This window comes from Numida meleagris, chromosome 3 (genome assembly GCF_002078875.1).
Source record: "Numida meleagris isolate 19003 breed g44 Domestic line chromosome 3, NumMel1.0, whole genome shotgun sequence".
Classification (NCBI taxonomy): Eukaryota; Metazoa; Chordata; class Aves; order Galliformes; family Numididae; genus Numida; species Numida meleagris.
Window position 1 is genome coordinate 108,219,251 of NC_034411.1, and position 21,177 is coordinate 108,240,427.

At 44.8% G+C, this 21,177-nt stretch overlaps 1 protein-coding gene across 1 annotated transcript; it reads left to right on the plus strand.

Moving 5' to 3' along the window:
* LOC110396362 (L-threonine 3-dehydrogenase, mitochondrial) lies at window positions 9,599–20,331 on the plus strand. The gene is made up of 10 exons (XM_021391980.1): window positions 9,599–9,679; window positions 10,578–10,689; window positions 12,441–12,642; window positions 13,006–13,048; window positions 14,409–14,479; window positions 15,180–15,329; window positions 15,429–15,601; window positions 16,401–16,491; window positions 16,959–17,228; window positions 17,433–20,331. The coding sequence occupies exons 3-10, from the start codon at window positions 12,459–12,461 to the stop codon at window positions 17,570–17,572; spliced, it is 1,122 nt and encodes a 373-aa protein (XP_021247655.1). The 5' UTR covers window positions 9,599–9,679; window positions 10,578–10,689; window positions 12,441–12,458; the 3' UTR covers window positions 17,573–20,331.

The following is a 21,177-nucleotide window of genomic DNA, read 5'->3' on the forward strand; positions in this document are numbered from 1 at the left end:
AGATGGCCATTTTAGATCTTATTTTTAAATGCATTTTAACTTCTCCCTCCCGAAGTTTCCCCCCCCAGGGTTTTCTGCCAGAATTCAGCTTTGCTTTCAAGTCAGAGTTTTGAGGTTAATTGAACAGAGAGCTTCAGAGATGAGGGATTTAAGTCCAGGAGACTCTTGCAGATTTCATAAAATACACTGATACGCACTTAGCAGGCTTTTCTCAGGTCAGTTCATGGGGGTTATGTGTTTTAAGATGTGAAACCTGGTGGTTCCCTGGACCACAATAACCCCCATTGGCTGTGCTGAGCAGTTGTGCGCCTACTCCCAGATCTGGCAGACTGCTACCATAGATTTTACCAGGTTTTGAGACCCTAACAGGGCCTTGCATTACGTTAGCAGATGAAAGCTGACTCCTTTTCATAAATGCACTACTTATTCTCTAAAATCCTTTTTTAAAAATTCACTATGTAGCGTGGGAAGGTGGGCTTTAACTGGATTGGAGTTTTCCTCCTCTGCTTTGTTCCACTGCAGAAGAGTGACCCTCTGAGGGAGCTGATGCTCGTGTTGCTTCTCTCCAGCTGTCCATGACTGGAGTGATGCCTTTCCTACTCAATAAATGTAGGTTATAATTACAAAGCTGTATTCATTGCCCTGTTCATCTGAGAGCTGCATGTTCACTGGGTAAAAATACTGTACGTGCTGATGCACTCATTAAGAATCGCTGCAGTCCATCAGCACTCTAAGGAGAGAAAACCACCATGTAGTCCACCCCTTTCACATCAGATGGTCGCTTCCCATCTTCTTGATTTCTTGAGCTTTTTGGGAAGATGTATCATTGCATTGACAGCGCATTTAAGTTACAAAAATGGTAGCACAAAGATGTCTTTCACAGCTTTATGTTTTGCCTTTTGTGGCTTCCAAGCCTCCCCAAGCACCAAAAGATCTCTCCACACACAAAGTTAGCAAAGCATCCCAGCTGGAATGGTTGTCTCAAAGGGCAGGGCAGCAGAATGTGCCAGCCTGAGATGGACTGTTTGGATGGGGAACTTATCAGAATGAGTACAGTTGGGCTGGAGAAAGGAAGAAGTGTATCTGTAACTGCGGAGTATCTTCTCTAGTGGAAGGCTCAAGGCTTTTCTCCCTCGCTGTAATTAAGGAAAGGATTAAGTCTGGTTTCTTTTCCATTGAAGTCTCCTATTTCTCATGGAACTTGAAACCTCGCTGTGTGTTCTGGCTTGCACTAGCTCATGTACCCAGGGAACAGCCCAGCTATTACCCTGGAAGGCCAGATCCAGGCAAACTTCGATAGAGGAGGGCAATTAAATTGTCCAGTGGCCTTAATGTCCATTGTTTTTTGTTGTGCATGATAAACTTGGTTTGAGTCTTTGTCTGAATTTTTGCTTAAAATAGCCTGGTTTTTACCTTCCCCAGTGTGCATTCCTTAACTCTTACTGTATTGCAACATCTGCTCAGCACAAACACGTAGCAGCTTGTTTTCATACCAGGTTGGGCGTTGTTTAGTAGGATAAAGACCCGTAGGAAAGCAGACCATGATTTATCATAGAATTGTTTGAGTTAGAAGAGATTTTAAAGGCCATCTAGTCCAACTCCCTCCAGTGAACAGGGATGCCTACAGCCAGGTCAGGGTGCTCAGAGTCCCATCCAGCCTGAAACTGGAGAAGACTTCATGCAAACAAACTCTTTTCTACTGGCCTGAGAGCTGTCTGGGATCCTGCTCCTGCTTACAGTGGAGACTTAGCAGTGCACTAATTGTGCCTTTCCTTTCCAGAACTTGCTTCAAATTCATCCCTGTGTAGAGACCTACACTGTCAAGGCCAGTAAGGAGGAAACTGGGAAAATCAACTGAGAGTCAGCTTGAACTAAAGCCTTGCCCATTCGTTGTGTGCTCTGTGTATCTGCTCCAGGGTGTGAAAACCCTGCTTAAGGGCAAACATCAGTTTGTAGTGGATTTCTTAGAAACATTATGGCTCTGTAGAGGCAAGTGTGCATGAAGGGTATGTCTTAGGGCTCAATTCTTCCTATGCATACATATCTCAGAGCACTGTTCTTATATATTAGATGTATCCTCCATCCATTTTGTTTGCTTAGATGGAAAGTTGCAAGGCAGTGGAGAAATGGGTCTGTGTAAGAAAGTGTGTAGGAAACAAATGGAGCTGTTTCCACCCCCCGAAATAAAAAATTCATCTGCTGGTGAGGGATTACTACAAGCTGGTTGCAATGTAAACCATGGCTTCTCAAGGACTGTGTAACTTTCCAAGCTAGAAGCAATGGCCTTTTAGGTATGTTCTCAGGATAAAAATGATTCCCTATTTTCTGTGCGCTGCTTGGTTATGAAATAAATCACAAGCAGTCCTATGGGTGACACCAGAACTGGAAGGGCGGTTTGTATGCAGGCAGAGCTGTACTGCAAAGGTGTCAGAACAGCAGAAATAGCAAGCATGGAGAGATTCAGGCCCTAAACCTCCTCATTTCTGTCAAAATAAGATCCACTAAATGTGCATTGTCACTGATGGAGGTTTACCAAACCTGCTCTTAAATCTCTCAGCGACAGAAATTCTGCTCCCTTCCCAACTGACCTTTTTTCAGGACTTCTTATAGCTAAAAGTTTGCCCTAATATATAATCTTCCTCGTACATGAATGCATGGCTTCCTGGCCTCTATAGTCATTAACTGTCTCACCTCTCTTGCAAAACCCCTTTGCCATAAGGGTGGAAATTAGCATCATGGATGTAAAAGAAATCAGATCAGAGCAGCATTCACGTGTCTCATGTCTTGTTGCTGTCTTTACAAGGCCCTTGCAGGGTTATTCTCCTGCGTTCACAAAAACGTGTTGACTGTAAGAAGGTAACAACACAAAAGCATCCAGGGAGTGCTGGAGGCTTTATCCTGCAACATTCCTGTGCTGAGTGCTGCACGCTGCCCTCACACAGAGAAATGTGACTGCAGCCACTGCAGTCTGCAAGATTTATGGCTGCAGTGCTGGAGGAGAACCTGCTGCAGAACCCCCTCCTCTCTCCGACCAGCTGAAAATGCTGCTTTTCAGGCAGTGGCCTTGCACTGTGCTGAACAGCCAGGCAAGGGGATGCTACCAGCAGAAGCGTGTCTCCTGCTCACCTACCTGAGGGGCTGCCACCTGGGTTTTCACACTGCGTGAGCTCACAAGAACTGGAGCGATGCCAGGTGAATGATCTTAAAATCACTGCAGCAATGGCTCGCACAGCCCTTAGCTTCTTGTTTTGGATAAAAAAAGGCGAAGCAAATCTAACGCAACCAATGACAATCAGGTCATTCTTTCAACAGCAACAACAACAGAAGTATTCTAAAGAAAATCTTTTCCATCTCTTCTCCTACAAGGAAACAGCAATCCAGTGCGATGTGTTTGGGTGCCAAAGCAATGCCAGTCACCCACAGAGGGAAGACTGGACTGGCTTTGACTGGAAGGAGATTTTCCCTCGCCTGCCAACGCAATGTGACACCTTCTTGTGCACAAGCACAGCTCACGTCAGATCTGTTGAGGATGATGAATGTCAGGGTTAAAACAGTTCAGTGCCACAGGGGGAAGATGCTTGTTCTGTTCGCGGGCTGCGTGGTTGAGCTGTCACCAAACTGAAGTTCACCCTCCTTCCTTGTGGCTTCTGTGGCACACTAGGTGACAACAAGAACTTGCGACGTCTAGAATTGACAATTTACTCATTGGTGTTGGCTGCTATGGTCTGACGGCCATATGACCGTACAAAGTCAAGGCTGTTCTCAGTAAATGTAAGTCAGGATGGCTCTTGGCTTACCCGAGTGAGTGATCTGGTCCTACAAGGCGCTGGTAGCATGAATTGAGTGACCTGGATCCAGTTTCTTGCAGAAAAGCTATAGCTTGTCCTCTCTGCGTCCCGTTAACATTGCCTGGTTCAGCCTATGTGCTCAAGAGCAGTTTGTCTGTGAATATAAGGACTCCAAGTGTGTAATAATGCAAGCTCAATTTAAGATAGGTCAGAAAAAAGCTTTCACAATGATCATAGTGAGACAACGTTTGGACAGCATCTCCCCCTCTGCTCCCCAGTTCTCTCCCACCTGATTGCAGAGACCCAACCTATATAGCGTTTCAGGAAGGAAAACAAAAGAAGATGAAGGAAAACAAATCATTCCAATGTTAACAGAGCCAGGTATCCATCCCTCGGAGGGATGGACTCCAAAGAATAATTGAAGCCTTAACAAAGCCAGGTATCCATCCCTATGAGGGAAGGACTCCTTAAGTACTTTGTTAATTGCAGTGGCTGTAAGAAGGAATCAGGCAGTGAATTAAGTGACAGTATGGAGAGATGGCTCTTGGTGGAGCCTGTAGGAGTAGCACACCCAGTATCACGTTAGCTTACAAGTGGGCAATTGGAAACAATCACAGGCTTAGCTTTTATTTGAAAGGAATGGGTTTTTTTAGTTACTTTGCCTTGAAGATTATTAATTGTACTGCTAGCACCATCAGCTCTCCTTGATGGCCCAGACATTGGAGGGCTGTAGTACCTAACTGATCTTTCTTTTGCTAATCCTCACCTTCACATTTCAAACTCCTGCTGCTGCCTTTTCTGATGTTGCATCCTTCCACTGGCTCTTCTGCATGGAACAGCTGTAAAGAGTTCTTTTCCCTTTGTTAGGCTGTGGTTGCCAGCGCTTGCCATCTTACTGATGTCACTGGCCTGGTGCAGAGTGGGACCAGGTTCTACTTGCCCTTGCTTCTGGGCAAGGTTTTACTTTATAGAAGAATAATACAGAGGAATGCTTTCCCCTTCTCCATCATGCTCAGCAGCTCGTGGATGTGTGATGTCCAAAGTGCCTCCACTAACAAAGGCCTCAGCTCAGCAGAATGGATCACTTGGTTGGCCTTAGGTGCAGAAACCAGTGTCCGTCCTTGTTTAGCCAAGAGGATCAGGAACAGGGCCTGGAGGAATCATTACTTGGTGTCTGAGCTGCCTGCAGAGCAGTTAGGACACCATGCTTCTAAACTGGACACATGCCCTATCAGTATACAGGCTCACATTTACAGCCCCAGCTGACAGAGCAGTTCAGCAAAGCCCTGTGTAGCTTTGAGCATATCACAGCCGAGAGTCTGCTGGCTGATTTGGTGCAGGAGATGGGTGTTGCTGTTCCAAGAAGAAAACTCACCCTATTGACGTACTTGCTGTTTAAGTTGGAGGCCATACAGTGAAGTCAGTGGAGCTGTATGTCCACCAGAGTCCCACTGAGCGTCAGCACTCAGACACTGCTGGACTCTGTAAGCAAAAACTAAAATGATCTGAGAAAGGGAACTCATGTGACACCAGGTATATTGAGCTGGGATAGGATGGGAATATCCACTGCAGAGTTTTTGTTGGGTTTTTTTTGTTGGAAACACATGAATGGTAGATCTTTATGCAAGACAGGAGTGCAAGACTGTGAGTATGTGGTGGGTTATTTACCTGGACTCCACGTTTTTGGATCTCAGCTGTAGGGCTATGTCCTGTGAATCCTACTGCCTCCCCTTTGCATATCTTCCAGAGCTCTTGGTGTGCTTCTTGCTTAGAAATTCTGCCTCTTCTTCTTCCTTCTGGGGAAAGGAACTGTTTGATATACCTACCTATGTATTTTATATCAATATCAGAGAATGCAGCTTCTCCGAATCCTTCTCTCACCCCCAAACACATCTTTGTGGAGTGGACTCTGGGGGTTCAGATGCAGTCCACATCAGCCCCACAAAGAGCCACCTATGCTGAAGACCACTGGACTGTCTCCCTTGTCTCAGGTTAGAATTTGCATCATGCAGCACTTTGGGCATACAGGTGCTTCTGCTTTCAACGTGACTGGGAGATGCACAGGTAGCTTGGAGCAAAGGGCTCCCTTGGGAGTAAAATGGGGACCCTTCTGTGAGTGCACACAGCAGGTGTGTTACCTGAGCTGGTGTCTCTCCATCTCACAGCCAGATGGGAAAGCTGTGGAATGAAGCTCGCAGTGAACTTTGCTTGGGAAGCTGCCAGGCCTCCAGTGAGAAGTGACTGCACGTGGCACACAGCTCACACAGTCATCTCGGACCTCAGTATGCTAGTTCTGCCCGTTTTCTCCAGCACTGTCCTTCACTCAGTCTCTTCATTGCTTCTCTTTTGCACTCCTCTCCTGTTCTGTTCCTCAACCCATCACGTGCTGTTTGCTGCTGTACACCTCCCTGGCCCGTGTCTGCTTGGGTTACTTAAAGGAAATGTCCTGAACTGTCTGTTCTTGTTTGCAAACACCCACTGAAAGGCAGTCCCATCCGGTGGGGCTCATGTGGAGACACTCCCCAGATCAATGTGATTAATACTGCAACACAGTATGGAGGCAGCATGGACAACATTGTGTATTTCATGTAGGCCCCAGCAGAGCATCCTTATAGAAGTGGGTCTTGTTTGGCCAAAACTGCAGAAGCCCATGAACAAGACAGGGTTTGCTGCAGTCCAGACACTCCTGATTTTCTGTGCAGCTGGTAAAGCTGTATGCAGCAAGAAGTTCTTACTGAGCAACCAGAAGGATTAGAGAGCATGGAGTTGTTTGTGCAAAGTATTTGGACTTCAGTCTGATCTTGTATCACGCTTTCGAAGAGTCTTAGCAGCATCCTGGTGTGCCAGGTCCTAAGAAGCAGGGCTCGATGTGGTTATCCTGTTCCTAAATCAACTTTCTCCTGCTGTTTCTGTCTGAAGGAGTTGGTGACTTCTGACAGCATAAGGTGCTGCTGGCAGGGGAAGCTTGTGTTCCTTCACAGGGGACACTGTGACTTTGTGAATTAGTAGGATAAAGGAGAGAAGCTGCTGGCAGACAGGACACCGTGCTTGTTCGAGCACTGATTTGATGGGCCACGGAAGTCCCAAACAGGGAATGCAGTCAGTGGTGCCCATTTTCAGGCAGAACTTGATAGAATCTTTTTTTTTCCTAAGCCAATCCTCACAAGACTAATTTCCAGCTGCAACTATACAAAGAGCTTCCAGAACTCCCGACCCTTTCTTATTTCTGCTGAGCTGTACTTCTAGCAAACCACACTACTTTTTTCCCCCTTATTCCAAGCACTTCTATCTTGCACAAGCATGAACAATATTAACTCCCCAAGTAATCCTGTAGAACAAAGACTCTGAGATAAGATTAGCTTACCACAGAGATGTTTATAAGACTTTTTTCCCTTCCCTCCTGCTTATGATTTTCACCTCTTGATTGCGGATTGGCAAGCAGGCAAGCAAGGTTGGGAATTGCATAACAGTTTAGCTACACATAATTAGAGGGCACAAAATTATATGTGAGGCAGGCATATTATCCAGTATGGATGACAAAGGCTTACCTGAGTTTGAAAGCGTATGGAGGAGATTATAGAGGAGAGTGACTGCAAAAACACAAAATGTGAAGTTGCCGTGTCTGGTTCAGAAATTCCTTGGGCTGTAGAGTGCAGAGATCTGTGAGAGAACTGCGGGGAAACAACTGCTGTTAAGAGACAAAGAAAATGGACTAGGGTGATCTTTGCTTGATTTGCTGTGGTTGTTTTAATGTTCTTACTTCAGTTCACCAAGTGATGAGCAATACCTGCCCACCCACAGCAAGAAGTGGATGAGGACAGAGCTTTGCAAACTAACTTTCTGATAATGCTAGTTCTCAAAGCCACTTACTGTAAGCAGAGCACTGAGGCATAAAGAACCCAACTACAGTAATTACACTGATTTCGTTTTAATACTTCAATAATTTGCCCAGTATGGGTTTTTCCTGTTGGCTGGACCCACTTGGTTGTCATTCCTACAATGAAGTCATTTTCATGGTGGTGAGCTTATCATTTTTCTTTTATAAATGATTAGTGCTTGAGTCATGTTTGCCCTCTAACGCTCTCCTTTCCGCAGTACTTCGGGTATTTGAAGGTGTTTCTTAAGGCAAACAAGCCTCCTCCTTTGACCAGGATTTCACATTTAAACATGTCTTTTTGAAATGTCACCTAGGTTTTCTTAAGTCTGTTGTTAGCCAGTGGGTCCTAGATTATGGTATTTCCATCTTCCCTAATTTGTGCCCGTAAATTGCTTTTAAACTCTTTGCAGTGGAGAAAATGGGAGACAAAATACCTTCCAGCTTTTACTTTTATCATCTTCTTCTATGTAGACAAGCAGATGTCTAGTACTTCATTTCTTCCTTAAGTCATGACTAGTCTGACTTTAGTCATGAGTAGTCTGGCATTAACTGCCCCAGAAAATAACTACCAGGGTCTTGGAGGGCCTTGCCCTTCTACCGTTTTCATGACAGAGCTTCTGATTTCTTTCTTTCTTTTTTATTTTTTAAATAACTGAAAACTTTTCTGTCACTTTACTCTGATAAACAAATGCGCCCTTGAACCACTGTACAACCTTCTTGGAGGCAGAAGGATTTTCCATCTGTATACCGATTGCTGAGTAGTCTTACTTCAAAGTATATAAACCTTGCAGAACTCACTGATTTGCCATGCCTTCCTCAGCAGTTGTTCAATCAAAAGGCTTTCTGCTGGGTGCACAAGTAGCTGCTCCTTCCTTCCACCCGGAGGGGCCATCAACAGCAGCACTCGTCCCGCTCCAGGTATTGAGAAAGAGGCAACGCAATCCCAAGGAGAAGTTTCTTCACCGTTTCTTGAATTAGTTCCGTCCTTTTCACAGTCAGACAGGCTTTGTGACATTCCTACCTCGCAGCCAAATCAGAAGATGTTTTGTGGTTAGAAATACTATTTTAAGTCATGCTTGCATGGGGGCAACCCTGGGGCAAGGTGGAGCCTTAGGGCTGCCTGGTGTTACAGAGTGGTTGGTGTTCTGCCGCCGTACCTAACAGACTGGTGCACATCCTTAATTTCTTTCCATAAACAAGGCTTCTGCCAGCACCGCTGGGGTGCAGTGTGGATGGCTGTGAGCCGCACCTTGAGTACTGCGCTCAGCTTTGGGCCCCTCACTAGAAGACAGACATCGAGCGGTGAGGGGCTGGAGCACAGGCGTTATGGGGAGCAGCTGGGGGAACTGGGATGGGTCAGTGTGGAGCAGAGGAGCTCAGAGGAGACCTCAGCGCTGTGGGAAACCCCCAGGAGAATCCCCCACCGCTCCCTGCTCCCTGTGCCAGGGCTCCAGCACCCGCCCAGCACAGCGGTGCTGCTGATGGGCAGCTCCTGGGCTCCAGGCCGTGCTCCATCCCCTCGCCCATCCTGCGGGGCCTTATGGCCGCGTTGGATCCCGAGCCCCCCAGCTCCCCCAGCAGAGCTCATAGAATCATCATAGAATCATAGCATGGCCTGGGTTGAAAAGGACCTCAAAGATCATCGAGTTTCAACCCCCCTGCTAAGTGCAGGGTCACCAACCACTAGACCAGGCTGCCCAGAGCCACGTCCAGCCTGGCCTTGAACGCCTCCAGGGACGGGGGCATCCACCACCTCCCTGGGCAACCAGTTCCAGTGCATCACCACCCTCTGAGTGAAAAACTTCCTGCTAATATCTAACCTAAACCTCCCCTGTCTCAGCTTAAAACCATTCCCTCCTCGGGGACATTACGTCACGCCCCGCTTGCGTCACTCTGAGCTCACACACCACGTCCCCCCACACTCTCCTCCCCGCAAACGCCGCGTTCAGCTCCGCCTCCCCCTCCTCAGCCCCTGGGCGGGAGGCAGCGGCAGCGGGCGGCGGGGGACGGGCGGGTGAGTGTGGGGCCGGGGCCCTCCGCTGCCGGCTGGAGGGAAGGGCTGGGTGAGGCGGGGGGGGGGAGGCCGCTCCGGCGGGATGGCTGCGTTCGGCGCTGCGCGAGGTCTGGGCTTCGGCTCCGAGCCTTCTCCCTTTCAAAGAATCATAGAACGGCTTGGGTTGGAGGGAGTCTTCATCATCACCCAGCCCCAGCCCCTGCTATGGGCTGGCTGCCCCTCATCAGCTCAGGCTGCCCAGGGCCCATCCATGTCTTCGAGCACCTCCAGGGATGGGGCATCCACAGCTCTGGGCAGCAGTGCCAGGGCCTCACTGCCCTCTGAGCACAGAATTCCTTCCTAATGTCCCACCTAAACCTCCTCTCTTTTAGTTTAAAATCATTCCCCCTTGTCCTGTTACTGTCAGACCCCTTTCTTCTGCACCTTATTCTTACGGGATTTTCCAGAACGACCTCGCAGAGTTTCTTATCTTATCACTGTAATGTTCTATTGATAGCTAATACACGAGAAACTGCTAGCTTCAATAAACATGTTTTTGTTGTTACGTGTGTGACAGGTGCCTGCCTCTTATGTAACACTGGAAGCTCAGCGGGGATAGCACTTGGCAGTGAACTTGCTAAATGTCGCTTCACGAGCTGCTCCTTTCTCCCCTCTTTCCCTCTCCCCTCGCTTTCATCGAACAAAATTGAAAACAAAATTTGCTTTCTGCTCATCCTCTGTGCCGGGTTGGAAACCCGTCCCTCAGTTGTGACCCTGGATTGAATGCATCTGTTAGCTCCCGAGTAGCTTCAGAACCCTCTATCACAAAGTTACAGCCATCCCACAATCAAGCAGATGTGAATGCAGTGATATCCCTGGCTGCTGCTCTCACCCTCATGCTCTTTTTTTTTTTTTTTAGCTGTGGGACAACTCCTACTTTCTGTCTCGTTTTGATTGGCTTTCAGAAGAGGCAGTGTCCTATAAATTGCTGTCTCCAGAGTGCTTCTGCCCTATTGCCAGCTGAGGGACAGGTGAGTACAGAAGAGGATGTGTTCTGCAGTGCAGTGCGTAAGCCTTAAAATTAGTGCTGGTTGTTCGTTTAAATTAGTGTGTGGGTGTGGGGGGAAATAACTGCAATATTTCAGGATAAAGCCTCCTTGTATAACTCAGCCTAGAAAACAAGAGAGCTTAGTATCACTTCAGGTCAATGAGTAAAAGTAGCGACTGAGAAACTGGTTAGGAGGTTATGCAGGAATTGGTAGAGGTGAGAAAAATGTATGCATTCATTTTTCTCCAGTTCCTAAGTCTACAAATTATTCCACCTCGGGATAATGAGAGAAAAAACAAACTGCCCAAATTATGTTTTTTCTTCTCATCGCTTACATTAATGCTTTTTGTGTTCAGTGCCGTTAAGAGCTCCTTGAAGTTATTTAGAAAGTGACACATTCTGGTGTAGCAGAATGGGCTTTTCTGTCCAAGTTTCTGTTGAAAGGTGATGGCTTTGTGTCAGGGCTAGCTTTGTTTTACCATTAGTTTGGAGAAACATTTATCTGTGCATTTGCTGGCCATTTTTAGAATTCGGTAGCTAATTACTCCATTTCCCCTCTTCATATTTAATATAGGAAGAAATGCATGTCATGGGTGGCATTTTTGCATTAAGTTTTGCTGCTTGGTTAACTATAGGGTTGTCTGTGTCGGGTATAGAATGTCTACAGCTCTCTTGAGTCAGCCTGGACTTGCACATTCTCCTCTTTAGCCCGTGTGTTTATCCTGCAAGTGCATTTGGAGAAACTAGTTCAGTGAGTGGGAAACCGACCCGATCCCACTGTGGCATTTTCAATAGTGACTAATTTTAATTTGTGTACTCTGCATCTAGAGCTCAAAATATAAAATGCTTCTTCAGGTACTGTCAGGGAAAATGTTGTGGAACTGACATCCTACGAGGCCTTCTTTGTGCAAGGCCACGCTGCTGGCTTACGTTCAGCTTTGTGTCCACCAGGACCCATAAGCCCTTCCCTGCAGAGCTGCCTTCCAGTGCAGCCTTGTAAGCTGAATTGTGCTGATCAGCACTAGAGAATCAAGGTAGGAGAAAGATCTCACAGCCTCTTAGACAGCAGTGAGTCACATCTGAGATTAAGTCCAGGAGCAGTGTTCAAATAGCAGGATTCCTTCAGGTGTCAGAAAATTCCCGACCTTGTGTGTTGCCGTAAAGTGAAAAGAACACCCTCAGTAATTAGTTTGTTGCTTTTCTATGCTTATTGTGAATTGCTGCTGGAATACATCTGCAGCAATTGGCTGGTGTCATTTCTTCTTGTGGCTTTCCATCTTCCCGTATTTCTTGCTTATCATACGTGCAACAGAAAGGGAATGTAATCTTAAATGACAACGTAATCTCAAGCAAGCTACGTTTTGGAGAAGGCAGTTAAAAGTCTGAAGGATTTTAAGGAAGAATTCTGCATTTGCTGTCTATTGTGCTTGAAGTCATGGTTTCTAGTGTAAAAAAGCTTAAATTTGAACTATATTCTATGTTCATTATACTGGAGCCTGCGCTGGGGCTGTGGATGTTTTCTTGTACTCTCTCTGGTGAATACATTACCTCTGTGCACATTCCTTCCCAGGCTGCTTCTAGCAGACGTGGCTCTCCGTAGGCACATCAGCTGGGATTTGAATTGCATCAGGCCTCTTGTAAACTCTTAAAGAGTATTCCAAGGGAGTGTTTAAAAAAAAAAAAATGGAGCGTGCTTGAGTCATTTGTGACTAATACTTTCTCCCGTTCTCACAGCGTGTTTGAAGAAGGAAGATGCCAATCGTCAGAAACGTGAGCAGAGCTGCCAGCCAGCTGCTGCAAAGCTCTCGTTGTGGATGTGGGATTTCCATCGTGCCTGTTCGATGCATTGGCATCTCACCCCGCCAGGTGGCCTCTGATGCTAGCTTTCACTCGGTTTCTTTTTCTGAGTCTGATCATCCCCGGGTGCTAATTACAGGTCAGCATTCCTGTCATGACTGTATTGCTGCTCCAGGAGCTCCACGCTCCCCTCCTCCCTCCCCACTGAGCAGAATAATGGAAGCAATGATATTCAGACAAAAAAGAAAAAAGTAACAAAACGTTCTGGAATTTTTATAGTCTTTCCTGTACGGTGATAGGATCAGAGTCCCACGTGAACTTGCTTTCAATTTTAATTCCAGAAATCCAGTCAAAACGCTTGGGTTTTCCTTGAGAACGGTTTAAAGCATGTTGACTCTGAGAAGAGAAATAGCAGACGTTTCTGACGTGGTGCTACACATAATGCTGGATGCTGTGTTTCAATACCACTTCTCTGTTTTGTCTCCTGCATGTTGTCTTTCAGGTGGGCTCGGCCAGCTCGGGGTGGGACTTGCAAAGCTCCTGAGGTACGTCATGATTCTCTGGCTCACTAGTAGTAAGGAATTCAAACTCGAGTCACAGCTTTGAGAAGCGTTAATTTTCAGGAAAGTTGTTTCTAAAAGAATCCTGGTGAGAATTGCAGGGGTCTTTCACCGCTTGGTTTTGTGCATAACCTTGAAGCTTTTGCCATTTTCTTTTTAATTTCTGTACTTGGTTTGCGTTCACTGATGTACTTTCTGTGTGCGCACTGGTCGTGTTTCCCAAAATAATTTTGTCTGAGAGACTAACCACGGAGATCAGTGTGTTCCTGGTTCAATGGGAGCATTCAGAACCTGGATCCTCAGCGTGTGGTCAGCCAAATAAGGCTGTGTTTCATTGCCCAGGAGACAAAGGTTGGGGTTTTGTACAGGGTACTGCAGGAGAGGAAAGAAGTACAAACATCCCCTTGAAAAAAGTAAGAATTTTGCTAACTGCCCAGCGGCTGCGCCTAACAACTGCTGACTTTCTTCTCTGTGAGAATTGTAGTGAAGCTGCTTCAGGAATAAGATGCCCTGCTTAGTGCAGTGCAAAGAAAAATAAAACTTCCTTTGAGATCTTGCACCCTAATATTTCATAATTGATGAAAGATGGGCTGATGCAGCAGAAGTAGTAAATGAAAAGCATGTCTCCTCTGGTTCCTTCATGATGCACACACTTTACCTTACTTTTTCATGCTATCTTTCCAAAATTCTATGAGCTCTCTCCCTTGCCCATGTCATTGTCCATGCCCACACCTACTCACTACTCATCTCCAGAGTATAATTTGCAGGTAGCGTTTGATTCTGAGGGTTTAGACTGTGACCAAAGTGAGCCAACTTGCTGCATTTGACGCCGTGCTGCACTTTGAATGTTTTCAACCATTTCTATGATATACTTAGAATCATGCAAATAATGGAAGGCTGCACTGTACTCCGAATCTGTCAGACTTGCTTTCCCAGACTGTGCTGATTAGAACAGTACAAGGCTGAGATTACATTATCAGTTCTATTTACCTTGTTGATAGGAAAGCAGCTGCTGTTACAGCACACCCAGTGGCTTATACATTTTGGTGTCTGGGGGGGATTAGGTTTTCTGGATACAATTTTCAGCACGAGGGGAAGGAAGAACTTCTTTCTCAACTTATTTTCTCAAAGATTTGTGTAGGAAGACAACTAGAAGTAATTTACTAATTTCCTATATTGACGTTAAAGTGGCGGTGGTTTGTTTTGTTTCAGTAGAACAACGGATTTCACTGAAGAATTTGTTTTCCTTTTGATATTGCTCCTGCTAACCGAAGTAGCAGAACAACTGATGAGTTACTGTGAAGACTGTAGACTCACTGTACCATGTGGGTTTTTTTTTCTACAGGAAACGATTTGGAAAGAACAATGTGATCTTGTCTGACATTCGAAAGCCCGCGGATAATGTGTTTTATAGTGGTAAGTGCCTGGGGAAGCAGATGGAAAAGTATACTGGCTTTACCAGAGTCTAAATGATGCGTGGATTACCAAGTTAACTGCTGTTTGAAACTTCTGGATAGTGCCTTCCTGTTTTAAAATCTCGCCCAGACGTGGACTCCATCTATTAGTTACTCCTTCTTTTCTAAATGATTTTGCCCCTTTGCTGACCAGGGTAAGTGCTCAGATCACGTTGGAGTTGGCTTTTGGGCTCCTGCTGTAAAAAGAAATGTTTATTCTTTTGCAGGGAACAAGGTGTAAATTAAATTTCTGCTTTGTTCCTCCATTCTGAGGCAATTTAGATGGCAAGATGAGTGCAGAATATGTTTTTTGGGCTCTTGTGTTTTCATTAGAAACTTGAATGGATGTTTCTTTCTCATCACAGCTCAATAATTTACATAGACATTTGAATAGTAAATCCTAAATGCTCCCTTTTCTCATGCCATTGGCTGGGTAAAACAGGAGTTCTTGGATCAACAGGGAAAAGGTGGCAGTTCACCTTAATTTCTCCTTTCTGTTTCCTAATGCATTGGCTGCTGTTGGTACCGGGTGTGCATTTTGCTGTGCAGTCAGATCCCAAATAGAGCAATGAGAAAGAACCCGCAGTCTGAGTTTCATCTAGAGCTTTTCTTGCCTTCCATGCTTCTCAGTGCTCAATTTCCTTCTGGTTCATTTCCTTTAGGCCCTTTCATCTACTCAGACATCTTGGACTACAAGAATCTACGTGAGATAGTGGTGAATAATCGCATAACGTGGCTGTTCCACTACAGCGCTTTGCTCAGCGCTGTTGGAGAAGCAAACGTCCCCTTGGCCAGAGCTGTAAATATTACTGGTATGTGACAAGGGTTTCAAACTTGTGATTCCTGTAGGCTTCCTGTAGAGGCTTGAGAAGGCGCAGTGGGTGTTCTGATAAATGCTGATGTTGTTCCAGGTTTACACAACGTCCTGGATATTGCAGCCGAGCATAATTTGCGGCTCTTTGTTCCGAGCACGATTGGAGCCTTTGGGCCCAGCTCTCCTCGAGATCCAACTCCTGATCTGTGCATTCAGAGACCAAGGACCATCTATGGCGTCTCCAAGGTTCACGCTGAGCTCATGGGAGAAGTGAGGACTTGTTTTGTTTTCTTGCATTAAAGTTCTGGGAGAGTCTCATTCATTCTGGAGAATTTCTCCTGGTAGTGGGTTTTCCACCTCTCTTCCCTTCCTTTAGGCTTTAGTACTCCATAGTAGTCTGAGGCAGTAGGAAAAAACATTTTTGAGTTTTGTAGGAATAAGTACAAAGAATTAGAAGCTGGTAAGTTTGAGTTTCAATATCTTTTCTTTCCCTGATTCTTTTGACTTTGACCTCTGTTCCTTATCTGCCAATGTGAATGACATTGCATAAATGAAAGCATACAAAGCATTGGGAAAGCACACTAGGCAATGGTGGCTTTTGCCAATAAGTAAAAAAAATAAAAAAACCCTCACTTCTGCAAAGTCAAAGCCATGAGGGTCTGTACAGGCATAACTTAAAGGTCCCTTCCAACCCAAACCATTGTGTGATTCTATCATTCTGTGAACTTTTCTATTGGCTTTGTGTCAGAAACTTCTGAACACTGCATCTAGACCCTGTGTTAAAATTCAATCCATATAGAACTAGATGGCCCTTAAGGGTCCCTTCCAACCCAAACCATTCTATGATTCTATGGTCTACTGATGTGGATGAAAACTAGAAAAGGACAAGGAGAAAGCTCAGCTTCCTGATGGAGAATGTAGACTGTTCAGAGACTCCTTTTCTTCTTTCCTTGTAAAGGGAAGGTTACAGAATGAAGGTTTATCCCATAGGAGATTGTTCCTGAGGAAACAATGAGCTGTAAGGCCTAGCTTTGTTGTGTAAAACTGCACTTCTCTCCTCCCTCTGTAGTACTACCATTACCGGTATGGCCTAGACTTTCGCTGCCTGAGGTATCCAGGAATCATATCTGCCGACTCTCAGCCTGGTGGGGGAACAACTGGTAAGTGGCTCATGTGTATTTCTCAGTGTTGCAGGATAAAATAGCAAAACCATAAGCCAATGGAGTCATTTTTATCTATTTATAGATAATAAAGCATCAGTGTAGAGATTCTGTTTCAACTGGAAGTTGTGACAATACTTTTGTCCACTGCGACCTTATACTTCTGTAGTCTTTAGGTTTAAGCACTATCTGAAAGAGTTTGGCTTAGTTAATGCTCACTGAGACCATTTTCTTTAAAAGAAGAACAAATTCAAGTCTGCTCTCTTGCTGCAGTGCGCAAACACAAATGCTAGAATGACTTCAGGATAGTTTGAGATGGCTTCTTGCATTCTGCTGCATCTTGTAAATCAAACATTCCTGCTGGGTTTTAGATAGGAGGAGGACAGAGGTAATCTGAAGACTGTTGACTGTCATGATGTGAACAATGGACTAAAGTAGACACACACATCCATTGTACTTTTCCCCAGATTATGCTGTCCAGATTTTCCATGATGCCATAAAGACTGGCAAATTTGAGTGCAACTTAAAGCCGGACACCCGCCTCCCTATGATGTATATTGATGACTGTCTGAAAGCAACTCTAGAGGTCATGGAGGCCCCTGCAGAGGCACTGAGCATGAGGACGTACAACATCAGTGCCATGAGCTTCACTCCTGAAGAGCTGGCACAAGAGGTGCAGAAGCATGTTCCTGAACTTCAGGTGACCTACAATGTGGACGCAGTCAGGCAGGCCATAGGTTGGTATTGCTTTCTGGGCAGCGGGTAAAGGGAAACCATTAGGTTGCTGTATGTCAAGAACAGAACATTGTTTTCCTTTCAGACACTTGAAAATTGCTGCTGTGCAGTTCAAGTCTTACTGGTCAGATGACCAGTGATGATACACCTTGGAGTTTAAAGAGGTTTTTTTTTATGCTTCTTGTTTCTCTTTCTTTTCACTGCAGCTGACAGTTGGCCAATGAACTTTGATGACAGCAATGCCCGGAGAGACTGGGGATGGAAACATGATTATGACCTCCCTGAACTGGTGTCTACGATGTTTAGCTTCCTTGGGTCTGATTCCAGGATTGCTCAAGCTAACTGAAATATTTTGTCAGATGTTTCCAGATTTCCACAGAGGACCAGGAAGAAATGGCTAAATCAGTTCTTTAATTTTGAGTCTTAAAGCATGTCAATTATTAGTTTTCCTAAGTAGCAATGGAGTTGGGCAGAAGCATACTGTAGCTGGAACATCATATTAGATAAACAACATCATCAGGTGCTGTCTCCAAGCACAGCACCCATGGTACAGAATTCTAGAACTTCCACATTCAAGCAAGTAGGAACAAAAAGCAAGTATTCTTGGCTGATGAATCTCCAGTCATTCTTGCTGCTTGGCTCATATCCAGCAAATAACATAGGGCAATATTGTCAAACCTGATGTTTCAGGAAGATCCCACTGCTAAAAATGTTTCTCATTTCCCTAGTGGAGGTTGTTAGATCATAGTAAGATATGATCCTTTCCTCCCTACTCACAAAAGAGAGAAACGAGCTACTTGATGTTTCCAAACTGCAGGCAGGGTTTTTGCAACTCTAGTTTGAAGTCAGATTTTGGTTAGTATTTCATATTTATGTGTATATATATTACTGTATGAACATACAGTTCTCTATTACATATAGGGCATACAAAGTAGCATTATTCTTGTAATGCCCATCAATGTGAAGAGGAATAGGACTTGAATTCTGTTTATGCTTTAAAAATGACAGGGTTTACAAGCTAAGCTTTTCCTATTATTTCAAAACGCTGCTGCCATCAGTTTAAACTCAGTAGATCTGAAATCCAGAAAGCTGTTACACTGATGTGAATCCAGGGTATATTTCAAGAAGACAATGCCCAGGAGTGGGGTTATTGTTAATTAGTGCCCCTTCTGGTTATCCCAGTCGTTTGCTCTGCAAGCGTTATGGCATACTGCCTGGAGCAAGTTCTAAAGTTGGGCTGATGATGGAGTCTTACCTTAGAGTCAGGTTGACCTTTGAAATCTGTTCATGTTGGATGTTTTTTCTGTGTGTGCTGCAGCTGTATTTGTAGATGCTATTTATGTGTAACTGTCATACGCTTCTATTCTTTAGAGAGGATTCCAGAGGCTGAAACCGTGTCCTAGGTACAGTTAAGGCCTGTTCTGCTCATTGAGTTTAATGCACAGGAGATTCTGGGATTAACAGGGGAATCTTAGTAGATGGATGCAGAGAAGATGTGGCTATCCCAAAGCTACTTACAAGACTCTGAAAGTGAGAAATGTCAGACTGGGGAGACAGGAAAGCCTTTTAAGGTAAAACAGCAGTCTTGAGTCTGAGCCATGGGCTACTATAGCAGTAGCATGCCTTGAGAAACAATGTCTGGGAACTCGGATTGTATTTTACTTTTCCAAAGAAAAAATACCTTCCATTTTCAAAATGACTGGAAATTCCCTAGATGAAGCTGTCAGTCTTTTTTGTCTTGCATACTCCAGTTGCCCATGTAGGTATCGTGTTCAGTGTTTCTGAAGTTTACTGAGTTTTCTGTGACAAGGCTTTGGTAACTGTGAGTCTGCTACACTCTGTAGCCCTGCAGTGGTTCTTCTAGTTAGTGGCTAACGGATGTGACCTCATTTCTGTCTCCCTGTGAGAGAATCTACGTACTGCAGGGAGACTGGTTTTCTCATGATAGTAACCTTCAAACAAAGTTGGTATGGTGAAAACCAGGAATTATTTCAAACGTTTATTGAAGTTGTGTCTTTTGGTTTTGTATGCATCTTACTGCTTCATCTGTTGGCAAAGTATATGTTTCCCAGGTACTTGAGCTCAAAACCCTCTAGGGTTGTGGCCTGTTGTTAAAACTTCTTTTTATAATGTTTACATTTCTGAAAAAGGCAAGTTTTTAAATGTTCACCACTGTTGTAACTCACATTGTTCAAGTGTAATATTTGGCCCAATGGGCCAGCGAAGTTGGGCTCATTCATACCATCCAAGAATGCTTTGACTCTGGTTCTGTCCTCTGCCCTGCCAAAAGAGGATTATCTCCTATTCAACTGTTACACTGATCCATCAGATGAAGGGCTTTAATAGGATTTTAAGAGTCCTGTCCATTCTAATCTTTCTTAAATCAGGGGACTCCTCGTTGCCTCCATTCCATGAAACCAACCAAAAGAGTTGCTGATGGATCTGATTCCATTTCTTCAACTCAAAGAAAGTCATGGGCTCCTACTCCATTCACCCTTGTTCAAAGCTCTAGTTAATACTAAAAAGGGTGAAGAACAAAGATGTTCTTTCTTCTGAAGCAAGCTATCCTTAGTTGTGGCGTTGAGCAAAGGCTTTAAGCAAGTTGTTAAAGTGCAGGTGAAAATCAGACCTGTGGCATTTTAAACAGAGTGTGTTGTCTACCGAAAGTTGCTGACTCGTGTAGGAGCAGGAGTTTAAATTTGTGTTTTGCAAACTCTGAAGACAGTTCAGAGGTAACAGCACGATAGTCAAGGAACATGAATAGGGATGTCTGCATGGTCCCAGTGCTGTTTGAAATTCTGGTTTCTAACCTGTGACCAATGATGCCCGTGTTTTCTTTTTGCCTGTCTTCCCTGTAACTTCTGTTGTAACTATGCTACAGTGTTCTCTGTACTGAACCAGTGTGATGCCGTACAAAGCGTACAACTTTTTTCTACCAGTTTGAAGCCTGACTTCTGGGCTTAGACTTCCCCCATGACGTTTGAGTGTTGCAGCTGTTACATTACCTATTCAGGAAAAAAAAAAAAAAAAAGATGGTGGGAATATTTTTTCAAATACTGCAAATTGTGGGTGATGCCTACTTTAATAAAGTTCCGTACAGATGTCTTTGCTTTGTCATCCTTGGTTAGAGCATGGGAGTACTGTGATCCACGTTGCAGAAGGATGCTGTAAGGCTTTCCTTCTGCTGCAGAAGTGATGGGTAATTTGAAGCAGAGAGATTCATCCCTTGGCACTCTGTGCTGTGACTCTCAGACATTTGTATGTACGCTTTCTGCTGATTATTCCAATTGCTCTGCATAGTAGGCAGTTGATCACAAGCAGATACAGCATGTTGACCTTTTTAACACGAGGTGAGGATCTGGGCTGTGCTTTGTAGGTAGGTAGCCCAAATGGTTTGGGTTTCAAATTTTCTTCTGTCACTTCTGAATTTCCTACCCCTTTTACAGGGTATGAAAAGCCAGTTGGTCTGTGTTCAGTCATGTTTCTGTCCCTCTTCTTATCTCTGTAGCTTCAAAATTACAATAAAAGAGCAATGTTCTGATGGAGCTAGCTTTGGATCACCGTTCTAAAGGGAGGTGGGAGGCAAATGAATGAGGCCAGGCTCTTCTCGGTGTTGAGTAGCAATAGGACAAGGAGCAATGGGCTAAAACTTGAACATAGGAAGTTCTCTACTAACATGTGGAAGAACTTCTTTACAGTAAGGGTGACGGAGCATTGGCACAGGCTGCCCAGAGAGGTGGTGGAGTCTCCTTCTATGGAGACATTCAAGACCCATCTGGATGCCAACCTGTGCCACCTATTGTAGGGAACTGCTTTAGCAGGGGGTTGGACTCAAAGATCTCCTGAGGTCCCTTCCAACCCCTGTGATTCTGTGATTACCCTTCACATCCTAAATCAGGCCCTGCAGAAAACTATTATCATTTTCACTCCGCTCTGTTATTCAGAGATTTG

Coding starts and splice junctions, on each gene's coding strand:
- LOC110396362 (XM_021391980.1), top strand. CDS start 12,459: ATGCCAATCGTCAGAAACGTGAGCAGAGCTGCCAGCCAGCTGCTGCAA. Junction 14,480..15,179: donor GGATAATGTGTTTTATAGTG/GTAAGTGCCTGG, acceptor CATTTCCTTTAG/GCCCTTTCATCTACTCAGAC. Junction 16,492..16,958: donor GCCTGGTGGGGGAACAACTG/GTAAGTGGCTCA, acceptor ACTTTTCCCCAG/ATTATGCTGTCCAGATTTTC.